Source organism: Psammomys obesus, unplaced genomic scaffold (genome assembly GCF_907164565.1).
Source record: "Psammomys obesus unplaced genomic scaffold, mPsaObe1.curated_primary_1811, whole genome shotgun sequence".
Lineage (NCBI taxonomy): Eukaryota > Metazoa > Chordata > Mammalia > Rodentia > Muridae > Psammomys > Psammomys obesus.
In genome coordinates, this window is record NW_026596040.1 from 8690130 (window position 1) to 8703456 (window position 13327).

Consider the following 13327-nt stretch of genomic DNA (forward strand, 5'->3'; position numbering starts at 1 on the left):
GATTATTGCAGTAACTTCCTGTATAGTTTTTCTGATTATCTCTTTCCAATCAGACCACCATTCTGACTGTAATCTTAAAAACAAACAAACCTCCTACATGGCTACACATTTATCTGTGGATAAATGCACAGGCCAAAGCCTCTCACAGAAGCTGCTTCTAGCTTTACTTCCAGACTGTCTTTGACACCCAGCCAATCATTCTTCTGTTCCTCAGCCTTTGCTCACTTTCTTCTGCTGAAACACCCCCACAAGGGTGTCTCATATGAAAGGAAACTTTCATATCTTCCAGCCCTACTTTGCTACTCCCACCCCTTAACATACTCGGTTCTTTGAAAAAAAAAAATTAAGGTGTTGGTGAAAATGCACAGTCTCCTTACTCTCCTGTAAGGAGAAACAGGAGCGCCTGGCGGCGAGACTTGGCCCTTCCGGTTTTCCGTCGGGCGCGCCGTGATTGGCTGGGCTGTGCACAGCTGACAGTCGCGAGAGCGAGGGAGCCTCAAGGATGGCGGCGTCCGCGGCGCTCATCCTGCCCGAGAGCCCCAGGTAGCGGTCAGGCTGAGCGCCCCGCCGCGCTGGATGGATTGTTGGGGTGGGAGCAGGGGCGTCACCACCTCCTGCTGCGGTGGTGCAGTCGGCCAGGGTCGGGAGCCCGAGCGGAGCGGCGGAGAGACTCTCGGGCGCAGAGGAGGACATGGGCGGGACGTGGAAAGGGTGGGCGGGGTGTGGTGGGCGGGACGTGGAAAGGGTGGGCGGGGTATGTGGTGGGCGTGGCGCGGAGGAGGCTGGGCGGGGTGTGTGGTGGGCGTGGCGCGGAGGAGGGTGGGCGAGGTGTGCGGTGGGCGGGACGTGGAAAGGGTGGGCGGGGTGCGGAGGAGGGTGGACGGGGTGTGTGGTGGGCGTGACGCGGAGGAGGGTGGGCGGAGTGTGTGGTGGGCGTGGCGCGGAGGAGGATGTGGGTGGGGTGGGAGCGGCGTGCTTCCTCCCGGAGTGGTTCTTCTGCTCTGAGTTCGCAGGCCTGGTGCCCCCCCCCCCCCCCGCTCCCCTCTCCCCCCGATCGTCTGTACTAACTTGAGTGACTGAGCGCAGGTAGTAGAAGTGACTAGACGCTACCTGAGTTCTGACCACTCTCTTAGGAAAATACTCTGTCTTTAGTTATTTCAGATCTGATGATAGTGAGGAATGGTCATGCTGGTACTACGGAGTGATGAACAAGTAACACTTATTAATAGCCCTTTGAAACCAAGGTTCAGTAGTTAAGGCATTAGTGGCTTATTTAGCCAGTTTTGGCACCACTGAGTGTTACCTTTTTATGTAGTTTTTAGTTTTTTGGGTGTGTTAGGTAAGGCTGGCTGGGTCTGGAGATGCAAAGCCCAGTTGTAAAGTTGTTTTTTTTTTTTTTTTTTTTTTTTTTTTTTTTTGACGGAGCAGTTCTTAAAATTGTTGCCTAGGCTGGCCTCAAACTTGTGGACCTAAGATCCCTGTAGCCTCCCAATAAGCTGGCACAATTGGCCATCCCACCACACCCTGCTCAGACTCCCCCTATTAAAACAAAATTATTTCAGAAAAAAAAACCAGACGAAGTTTGTGGAGGCACAGGAAATACTCATGTATGCAGGCAAATATTGAAGGTTGAACACAACACTCCTGCATTGGGAAGAAGACAGTTGGTATAAGTTTTTCCCTCTTTCACTGGATCTGACAGCCACTTCTTTGTTTCAAGCCCATGTCCTGAGGGAATGCACAGTATGAAGGCACATTCACTAAATGTAAACAATTTGAAATTGGTTATTACAAGTGATACAGGTTGCAAGGTAACTGTGCACTCCAAATAATCAAGTATGTATTATCTTCCCCCTCTGCTCACCAACACTTGCCATCGGTATCCTTCATGGTTTTGGTGTAATCTCCTAATTGGCTGTTTCCTTCCTTTCAGAGTTCTATTTTGGATTAAATGGTAGCATGCATTCCCATTCTCTAAATTACGGCCATTCCCTGATAGGGTACATACCTCCCCAACTAATTTGCTTGGGAAGAGAAAACTTGTGAGATGTACCTTTCAACAGGAGTGTTTCAGGAGAGGCATCTTTTTGGAAATGCTCATACTGATTACCTGTCATTCATGTCACGTTATTTCACTAAAAGAACATAGCTACCAGAGTTGTTGAAATAAAAACGTACAGACAACAAGGGAAAATGCACTTTAAAAGTAATTTTGAAACTTTGTTTACACGTTTATTTAGCATGAAGAAAGCAGTGCCGCTGATAAATGCAATAGACATGGGGAGATTCCCACGACTTCTTAGCCGAATTCTTCAGAAGCTTCACTTAAAGGTTTGCATTTCTGTATTCCTGTGGTTTGTAACCCCTCTGATTCCCCTGAAACATGACACTGTTATGTGGAGGACTGTGAGATAGAGTGCTCTCTGGAACTCTAGATATGTGGAAGACTTGATAATGCTCTCTGGTCAGAAGTCCAGGAAACTTTGTATTCTGTAATTAACTAAAAAAAAAAAAAAAAAGTGGGGCTTTGTAGAATGTTTTGCATGCTAATGCTTGGGTCATATATTGAAGGGTGAAGGTTTGATGTTGGAATTGTTATATCTTGGTATATAATGTTCTGTGGGACGTTCTTCCTGGTAATGATAGTTCAGCCTAGGGATGGAGAAATGGTTCAGTGGTTAAGAGCCTGTCCTGAATCTAGGCAGTCATTGTACAAGCCTTTCATCTCAGCATTTGGGAGGCAGAGGCAAGTAGATATGTCTCTGAGTTTGAGACCTACCTGAGGTCTACAGAGTGAATTCCAGGACAGCAGAGGCTACACAGAGAAACCCTGTCTCCAACTCCTACTCTGCCTCCGCCCTCAAAAGACCACATACTACTCTTGCAGAAGACTTGATTTGTTTTCCCAGTACTCACTTAGTGGCTTATAACCATCTGTAACTCCAGTTGCAGGGATCTGATACCTTCTTCTGACTTTCTTGGATTTCTGTATGCATATGGTACATGTAAACTCAAGCAGGCACACATGCAAAACCTACAAAGAATAAAGACAATTTAAAAATAATTCAGTCAGTATTTCTTCTCACAGTATTTAATCTCTGAATTTTCTCTTTTATTTCAAGGGTACAATTGGTTTGGCTATATGTATGCTTGGTAATTAGTTCATTATTTGGTAACCAGTTCAATTTGTGTTCTTTATTGGGTTATAAAATTGCATTGGCCATGTTATGGGGCACACACCAAATGCTCTGTATATTTCTAGACACCAACATTCAGTTATGTCCAGGACTCTCATCTCTCTCTCTCTCTCTCTCTCTCTCTCTCTCTCTTCTCCCTTCCTTCCTTCGTCCTCCCTCCCCCCCTCTTCACCAGAAGACAGCCCCAGACCCATGGCCTATTTCCTCTGAATTATCTTTCAAATCCAAATTTTCCACATCAGAACCTTCTTGTTTCCTGGCTTTAGGCTAGTATCTGTTGCTCATAATCTTTTTGGTTTTGCTCTTTTGCATTCATGTATTTTTCTTTTTTAAAAGATTTATTTATTTATTTATATGTAGCATTCTGCCTGCATGTGTGCCTGCATGCCAGAAGAGGGCGCCAGATATCATTATAGATTCTTTTGAGCCACCATGTGGTTTCTGGGACTTGAACTCAGGACCTCTGTAAGAGCAGCCAGCAGAAGTGCTCTTAACCTCTGAGCCATTTCTCCAGCCCCTATGTATTTTTATAAACATGTATGAGTGTTTTTATAAAACGTATTAATGTTTTGTTGCATGTGTATATGTATATCACATGTGTTCTTCGTGCCCACTGAGGCCAGGCCAGAAGAGTGCATTGAATCCCACAGAGCTGAAGTTAGAGATGATTGGGAGCTGCCTTATGTGGGTGCTGGGAACAAAACATGCCTTTTGCAAGAGCAGCAAACACTCTTAACCATGGAAGCATCTTTCCAGCCCCTAGCTGATTCCCAATAAGACCATTCCAGTAGCATTTATGAACATCAGTGATTGTCCCTTACCCCTTGGAGAAAACTTCAGAATCCTTACTGTGTGTGAGTGTGGGATCCATTAGGATATGCAGTGGTCTATGTTCTCCTTACTTTGCATTCGCAATCCCACTGGACAGGGCACATTTACTACAGTGTGCTGGGGCCTTTTTCAACTATATGTTGTGCATGCCTTCTTGTCCTTGCTTCCACATGCTCTTGTTCCCTGCTTCACTGAGAGAGTGTATTGTGTGAGTCTCTTCTCTGTGCTTCCAGAACATCTGCTTGATTCTCAGCTCACTTTAGCACTGTCTTGTTTCTCAAGTAGAAGACCACCACCAAACTCCCTCACCAGTCTTCCTACCTGTAACCTTGAGAGGCATACCTTCCTCATTGATATAGCTCCCTTCCCCAATACATTACTCATTATACAGTTGGCACTTAGTGAATGCTTTTGGAGTTAATTCTTTTCTTTCACATGAGAAGTGCAAAACCAGAATAGGACCTCTCTGTCTCCACCTTCAGTAAATTGGGATGTAGATGGTGAGACAGGAGGAATAACAGTAGCAGGAGCAGGAGCAACTGCCTGTGGCATATCTCATCTTGGCATATCAGCAGTCTGCATTGGGAAACACCGACGAAGTCAAACAAACATCTGGAGCTGAAAACTTAGAAAGAGGTATCGGTGGCCTCAGATCTTTAAAAAATAGTGGCTATAACTCATTAATGAAAAACTTTCTGTGTTTGATCCCATAGGAGAGATTTGGGGCCCCTGCGTGAAACCTGTTGATGTAGCTGTTGCGTGCTTCTCTCTGTAGAGCCAGCTGTCTGTGTCCTTGACTAGGCACACTAGAAACAGCAGAACAGACTGGTGAAGGGGAAGCAGGGAGCGGAGGTGCTGCTGAAATGGGGCAAATGGGCAATTTCAAGAAGTGACTGCCATTTATGAGATGAAGTGAAGAAGGAAACGAGATAAAACAAATACAAAGCACAGCTGTCTGAGGTGGTCTAAACTTAAAGCAGAAAAAACCATCCATTTCTCAGCCCAGAATCCCAGTGATTCATTGAGTCAGCACAAAAAGCTCATTTGGTTTCACTTACGGTGGTGTGGAGCGCATGTCATAATTCAGATCAGCAGCACACCAGCTTCCTTTCACGATGGGCTTCCCTTTGCTTTTCGGTTTTCTTTCTCCATATGAATAAGCCACTCTTCTGTATGCCTACGCAGGGCTGACTGCTTGCTGTGTTTGCAGGCCGAGAGCAGTTTCAGTGAAGAAGAGGAAGAAAAACTTCAGGCTGCCTTCTCCCTAGAGAAACAAGAACTTCACCTGGTTCTGGAAACAATAGCATTTGTTTTGGAACAGGTATTTTTATTGCCTCAGATTTCCTGTTTACTGCATATTTTCATGACTTTAATATCTGTGGCTTTCTGTATTTTTATGTAGCTATGTAGAATGGGTGCAATTAGGATATTTTAATCAAGAGTATCAACATGCTGAAACATTTTTGAGTGCATGGCTTCTATCCATACATCATTCTGCAAAAGTAAACGTGATATAGCAGTAGTAAAGATTGATCAATGGGAATTGGGTCTTTACCTTATTTTAACTCATTGTTTCTTGGTATAATTGGAAAAATGAACATTTTCCATTTAAGAAGTTGAACAGGTGATTGGGTAGTATTCATTTGATTAGGATGATACATAAAAGAAACAGTGTCATTTTTTTATTTGCTATTGAATTTCCTTTCTATAACTTTTCTTCTCAAAAATCATTGCATTATTTTTATTCCTTCTTAATGCTATCACATTAGCCTGGGTTGCTTAGTCCTGTAGCCTTCTCTTATTTGTGTTGCTTTGACCATTACAGTAGCTAGTCTTTCATTATTTCACACACGTCAGTTTTTTCCCTTCACTAGATTTTTAATATATTGTGGACCAGGATCTTATTTTTTTTTGCACCTCTTTTATGAGCTTAGAGTATAGCTGAGCTTAAAAATAGTCTTTTAGTAAATTCCTACCAGTTTATTAAACAGGATACTTGTGAAATAAAATACAGTAGTAGTACAGTTTCATGGGCCTGTGGGGAACAGATTCTATTAGGACAAGCTGCCAGCTGTCTGCTGCCACCTCATGGAGATGATAGACGGTATATGTCACCTTGACAAATACCTGAAGAAACAACTTTAGGAAGGGTCTGTTTTGGCTCATAGTTTGCTTCCAGTGAGGGTGAGTGAGAAGACATGGTTATGTGTGCATGGGGAGCAGCTCCTGTCTGTGGTGTCAGGAGCATAGGTGCAGCACTCATATTTCTGCAGGTCAGAGAGTGCAAGAGCTTGCCCTGTAGCTAAAGCATGTAGCCTGCTCGCCAGTGGACTCACTTCCTAAAGGTTCCGCAGCCTCCCAAACGGCCACCAGCTAGGGACCAGGCCTTTAAACACTCTAGCCTGTAGGGGACACTTCACACTGATCTGCATAACATTCCACCGTTTGCTTCCACACGCTCATTGCATCTCATAGTGAAAGAAGAATTTAGTCCAAATTCACACATCCTCACAACCCTAAGTTCTCACACTCTCCAAAGGTTCAAAGACCGAAGTACTCTCTGAAACACACAGCGATCTCTTAACTCTCAGCCATATGTGGGTGCTGGGGCCAGAACATGCTTTTTTGCAAGAGCAGCAAGCACTCTTAACCACCGAGCCATTTTGCTAGCTCCTAATTGACTCCTAATAAGACCATTCCAGTAATGTTTCTAATGTTTTTCTCTCTTAAAAATATTGATCATATTTTAATAGCATTTAGACAAATGGGAACACACACGTTACATGTTTTTAATGTATAATATCCAGAGTAACTCTCTCCACTTTAGAAGGGAGGGATGGTGACATGCTGTGGAAGGACTAGCACACATTGAGGAAACACCACGCTCTGCAGTTCTGTGCCTAGCGTCTGGCACACACAGGCCTCTGTGTTGGCCTGGCTTCACTTGGCACCTGCAGTTTTCCTCAGTGGATGTCACATATTTCTGGCATCCAAAATGCTGCTGACTCTATTGCACATTTGGGTTCATCTTTGCAAATTCACCTAAGCCCAGGCAGGCACATTTCATTCAGGGACTCTCACTCTGCTATAAATTGTCTGAACCCATTAGTTTCCTGGAACCTTGCCGCAAACCTCCTGCGTCGTGCATACTGGCAGAACCAGTACTGTATGGACGCTGCTCTCAGTTTCTGCTGTGGGGTTGAGATGTAGCTCAGCTTCCATTCACCACAGCTGCAGCATCTCGTGTGGGAGAACCCTAACCTACGCAACCCTTTTCCAGCCGTGGGCCCTGGACCTGTCTCTGTTTAGGCATTGTGTGTTTTTCTCTCTTCTTTCAGATTAATGGTTTTCAGTTTTAAGCCCCAGAGCTTTCAGTGGGTGCCCTGGTAGCAAGAGCTGGTGTTGTCCCAGTGCAATGTGTACAGTACCAGGTTTCTCCTTAATCTCCTTTGTCTCTAGCAATTAGAGCCTCCACTGTGCCGCTCTTGTTCTTAATTCTGACTGTGTTCCAGCTTTTTTCCTTGAATTTTTTTTATTTCTTTCTGTTTTACTTTACAAAACCATGTTAAAGGCAGGGAGCAGAAACCATTGCCACAGAATGTATACTACCTTGAAATTTCCTCCACCAAAGATAGTAATTCATTATTTTAATTTTATTTTTTTAAGTGTATGGGTGTTTTGTCTGCACATGTCTGTGTACATTGTGCGTGTCTGGTACCTTCAGAGACCAAAAGAGGTTGTGGAACTAGAGTTACAGACAGTTGTGTGAGCTACCATGTGGGTGCTAGGAACTGACCGCAGGTTCTCTGGAAGAGCAGCTAGTGCTCTTAACTGCTAAGAGCTCTCTTCAGCCCCTGGGGTCATTATTGTTTAATTTAGTCTCACTCAAAATTTCAGGACAAATATAGAACGTAGACCCATGGTTTGTCAGGCTGTGGTATGAATGACTTCTAGTTCCACTTTTGAGAGTCCCTTGTTCCTCTCTGAAACCTCTTGAGCATCTCTTATCCTGTCAGCATTTCTGTCAGAATCAGCGTTATGTTCTCCCTACAGCATTCTGGATCTTTTCTGGCCTGTGGCTTCAATCTCTTTCACCTATGTTCCTCCCGTATACTAATTACAAAGGCCTGGAAACCCCATGGTCAGGTTTATCATGGCAATAGCCCCACTTTCCTCTGTTATCTGTGTTGTTATTGTGACCAAATAGTTATTTACATACACAACCAGAGCAGGGAAGGTTTATCCTGGTTCATGGGGTTTCAAAGTGTACAATCGTTTCTTGGAAATCATGGAGGTAGGAGCAGCTTGTAGCTGGGGCCATGGGAACAGGAAATCATTGGTTATATTGTATCGATAGTTAGGAAGCAGAGTGCTCAGGCCTAATAAGGGCCACAATTCATAATAGGCTGCTAGGCGGGCCACATGTTAATACGTTCTACATCTCCCTAATAGAGTGTTGCCAGCTGGGGCCAAGTGCTCAAGCTCATGAACCTGTGAGGGACACTTCATATTCAAACCTGGCTGGTTCTTAAGCTTAGTGCCCTTCAGTAGAAAAAAGGAGAGTTGAACAGAAGGGCACAGGATGGGCTTTGTGGGAAAGTACTTCTCCATTTGTATAGGGGACAGAGCAGATATTGTTAAAATTATTTTAAAGTTTCTTTTATTACGTGTAACTTCAGTTGGTAGATACAGGCAGTTTTGAGGATTCCTTGGGAAAAGTTTATTTGCTGAGACCATTGTAAACTTTAAATAATTAAGTGAAATACATGAGATAAAACTTTACTAAGTAATTTTAATGTTTTTTAAACCCCATGCAAAATGCAACATTGAGCCTGAACAAGTTAGGCGTATTGACCATGAATTTTAGCTCTTTGTTTTATATACTAATAGAACTGTTGAAAAAGCTTGTAAGAGTGCCATGGAATCTTTTTTTGATTTATATTGTTTTAATGCTGCGGCTGGAGAGATGGCTCAGCAGTTAGGAGCACTTACTGCTCTTCCAGAGAGCCCAAATTCAGCTTCTAGCATCTGCCTGAGGCCGCTTAAAAGCAGTATAACTCCAGCTCCAGGGACCCAATGCCTCTGGCCTCCAGAGGCCCAGAACTTGTACTAGTGCACTTACTCAAAAGCAGACACACACACAACACAAATTATTGAATTTGCTTAAAATACTTTTGTATCGCTTACAGTCCAGGTCTTTACCTGAGCCTGAGGGTGTGTGTGCTTTCCTGTCTTTGGCAGGCAGTGTATCACAATGTGAAGCCAGCAGCGCTGCAGCAGCAGCTGGAGATGATTCATCTCACACAGGACAAAGCAGAAGCATTCGCCAACGCTTGGTCAGCCATGGGTCAAGAAACAGTTGAGAAGTTCAGGCAGAGGATCCTGGGCCCTCACAAGGTATGGACATGCTGTCCCAAGCACCTTTTTCCAAAAACTTACAGTCTTACAAATGATAATATTTTGTTAAGAGGTAACATATGACGAAAAGGCAGGTTGAGTATTCCTGTTCAATCTTTTCTACATGTTAGCACATTTGTTAAACACAACATAGTTTAATTTTGACAGTTTGATATATACCTCCGTAATTTAAGAGTAGGAATGAGACAGTATCCTTACGCCCTCTGGCAGTGATCTCTTTGTGTTCCTGAGCGAGACTTATTTCTAACACTTACTGAGTCATATTCTTGCTTGTTTTTGCGTGTTCAGTAGAACCCCTTGCATGAGGTAGGTACTGACTTATGTGTCACCGCCCATAAACCTGTGCTGGGAGGACTGTAAAGTCAGTGTCACAAGGCCCTCTGCCAACCAGACCTCACAGAGGAGGGATGGCTGGGCAGGCTGTGCCCTTTCCTACTCATATGGTATATTACTTCAGTCTTCTGATGCGCAAGCAGATCTGTGTACCCTGGGGTAAATCTCACACGCCATCCTTTTAACATGCTGCTGGTGTGATTTGCTGATTCTTGGCTAGGGGATCTTCCACCTATTTTTGGTACATGTGAGGTGAGCTGGGAGCTGCTCCTCTAGCTCCCAGGAGTATCTGTGAAGGATTGCATTGTTCTGCATTACCAGGAATGCACTGGGTCCAGCAGCTCCAGACTTTTTAGTACTTAAAATTGCCAGTTTTTGTTGTTGTTTGTTTGAATTTAAAACTGTTTCATTAGGTTTTGGTGCTTCCTTGTGTTTTTAGCCTACTTTCACCTACTACATAGTTTTGATATGTTTTTATGTACTGGCTCTGCATTTATATTCTGTGGTAAAGTGTCTGGATATTTTGCTTAACTCTGCTCCATACTAGAGAGTCCAGAGATACAGGTCTCCTTGTATCTAGGCACAAATCCTTGTAATGTGTAGGCACAAATCCTATAGAAGTGCATTTTTTTTTTTTTCAGTTATAATGTATAGAGGGTGCTAGGTTGCCATCCCTTTATTTGGATCTTGAATTACAATTGAAGTTCAGTTCTAGATGTAATCCTCTGTGTGCTCTGTGATTGGACACTGTTTCTGCCAGTCTGTGTGTTTCTTTCTTTCTTTCTTTCTTTTCTTTTTTTTTTTTTTTAATGGCATGTCTCAAACAGGTAAAGCTTTAATTATGTTGGTGCTCCATGTAGCATTTGGTCTTTTCTTGATCTCATGCTTAGTTTTGTACCTAAGAATTTATAGACAGATCACTTTTATAGATGTTTTCTCTTTTTTTCCTTTTCAGCATTTTATACAACGTTGATGTTTTGCATTTAAGCCTGAAATCCATTTTGAGCTACTTTTGGATAAAGTGCAAGTGTATTTCTCTGCCTTAACTACTGGAGGTTTATAGTAAGCAGGCCAGGTGTGGTGGTTTGTGCCTTTAATCACAACATGCAGGAAGTAGTTGGAACTCTGTGAATTTGAGGCTAGCCTGATTTACATAGTGAGTTTCAGGACAGCCAGGGATTCATAGAGATCCCCCTCCAAACAAACAAAAAACATTAGTGTGAGTAGAGCTGGAGAGATTGCTTACGTTAAGAGTCCTTGCTCATATCTACAAGGACCCAAGTTCTATTTTCAGTAGCCACGTTAGGTGGCTCACAGGACCTTTAACTCCAGTTCCCTGGGATCATGTCCCTCTGTTGCCCCTGCATACATGTGGCATGTGTGTCTGATGGCTTTGTTCTGATTTTCATATTTTTGGGGGTGTTCTGGTTTCTTGTTCTTACATAGAATTTGAAAAACTGGCTTTCAGTATCTGCAAATGGTTCTTCTGGCATAGTGATTAAGAATGTGTTAGATTTAATGACGAATTCGCAGAGGAATCAATTCTTAGCAGTATGGAGTAAATTTCTCCATTTATTAATGTCTTTTTTGATTTCTTTTGCCAGTGTTCTTTATTTTTATTACAGATCCTGTGTATATTTTGTTGTTTTGTAAGTCGGCATTTTATTTTGTTTTTAAAACTGTTATAAATATGCTATTTTAAAAATGTTGGTTCCAACTGTTTATTGTTAGATACTAGAAATAGAAATACAATTAATTTTTGGGAGGGGTGGGAGGAGGGCTACAGCTGGGATATAAAGTGAATAAACTGTAATTAATAAAATAAAATAAAAGTGAAAAAAAAGAGAACTATAGTTAATTCCTTAAAAATACTGTTTTTGTGAATCTAGGGGTTGAACTCATGGCCTAACGAGTGCCAGCAAGCTCTCCATGACTTGACTGTTCTATCTATATTCATCTGTCCCGCGACTTTGGTAATTCGCTAATTGGGGATAGGAGCCTTTTAAAAATAGGTTTCTTTCAATTATTTTCAAATACATTTCTTGTAATTCTTTTCACATGGAGATTTTCAATATTGGTGAATAGAGACTTTTTTTCCCCCAATCCAAACAGCACTCCCCTTTCCTTTTTTTCTTACTTATGTGATGTATATGATATACATGTGTGTTTTCATGTGTGCACGTGTGTGTGAGTGCCAGAGGTCATGTTGGGAGTGTCCCTTAATCCCCCCACCCCACCTTACACCTTATGTTTTGAGACAGTCTCTCTGTAGGACCTGGAGCTCGCTGATTTAACTAGTCCGGGATGGCCGGTGACCCTGCTGTGCCAGCCTGCTTCTGTCATGCCGCTGTTGCAGTCACAGATAGACCGAGCATTTACATGGATGCTGAGTATCTAAACTTAGATCTCCATGCTTGCTTAGCAATCACTTTACTGACTTTACTCTCCGGCCAGCTTGTCCTTATTTTCTTGTCTTCTTGATTGATGTGTTCTCAGTTTGGGGGAGAAAACGCTTTCAGTAAATATTACCTCTTAATGTCTAGAAAATGTTCCCTGTGTTTCCATTTGAGTTTTCTCTCTGTGTGTCTGGCCGACCTGTGCCCTCTGTGTCCTCTGAGTTTCTGCCTTGCTTTTCATTTTTTCAATTACTTTTTTTTTTTTTTTTTCAGTTTCCTATTTTTGTTTCCCTGAAGTTCTTTCTTCTTTTAAACATCTGTATTTGGAAAATCTTCATATTATTCTGGCTTGGCTTGTGTTTTCCTTCTGTGTTGCAGTGTGTGCTTCCCCAGCACCCAGCGTTGGTCTGGACTGCCCACCTGTTTCTAGGTGTAGCTGGAAGGTAGCTCTCGGCGGTAGTTGATGAGTTTAGATGCTGCGTAAGATTCGGGAAAACCAGTTGTCACTTACGCAGAATGGAAAAAAAGAAACCCGAAGGCTGAGTATTTGTGGCACGGCTGTTACCCCATCAACTTGGGAGACTGAGGGAGAAGGGTCATAGTTTGAGGATGGCCAGGACAGTGAAGTTATGCAGTAAAACTGGCGCTAAGAGAATAAAGTTAGGAGGACTGGAAGGAATTGGAAAGAGCTGATGTATTTGGCCAGCCTGTGTGTGCACCATGTGCCTGCTGCCAGCAGAGGTCAGAAGAGGGTGCTGGGTCCCCCAGAACATGGGTTGCATGGGTTTTGGGCCTTCATGTGAGTCTGGGGCACTGAACCACAGAGCCTTTTCTTCAGTCCCAAGCTCCTTTTTTTTATGACTGAATGTTATTCCATTGTGAATATATAGCCCTGTCTTCCTGTTTATTGACAGATCCTTAGTTGTCTTCTTGGTAACAGCCTTACTAGCATGTAGAGATGACATTCCTCTCTGGCTTTGACTGGCATTTTCCTCATGTGTGACATTGAGCACCTTTGCCACGCTTGTTGGTAGCCTCTGTTTTGAAAAATTCTTTATCCATTTTTAAAACTTTTTGTTAAGGGTTATTTTTATTTTTAAATTGTGTGTGTGTGTGTGTGTGTGTGTGTGTGTGTGTGTGTGTGTGTGTGTG

General features: G+C 42.9%; 1 protein-coding gene across 2 annotated transcripts in view; it reads left to right on the plus strand.

Moving 5' to 3' along the window:
* The first annotated feature begins 461 nt into the window (after window positions 1-461).
* The window catches only part of Commd10 (COMM domain containing 10), a 142777-nt gene continuing 129911 nt past the window's right edge, over window positions 462-13327 (plus strand). For both annotated transcript variants that reach the window (XM_055622948.1, XM_055622949.1), the window contains exons 1-4: window positions 462-543; window positions 2241-2331; window positions 5239-5349; window positions 9270-9425. In XM_055622948.1, coding sequence (XP_055478923.1) covers window positions 503-543; window positions 2241-2331; window positions 5239-5349; window positions 9270-9425 — 399 coding nt within the window. In that variant the 5' untranslated portion in view covers window positions 462-502. The remainder of the gene's footprint in view (window positions 544-2240; window positions 2332-5238; window positions 5350-9269; window positions 9426-13327) is intronic.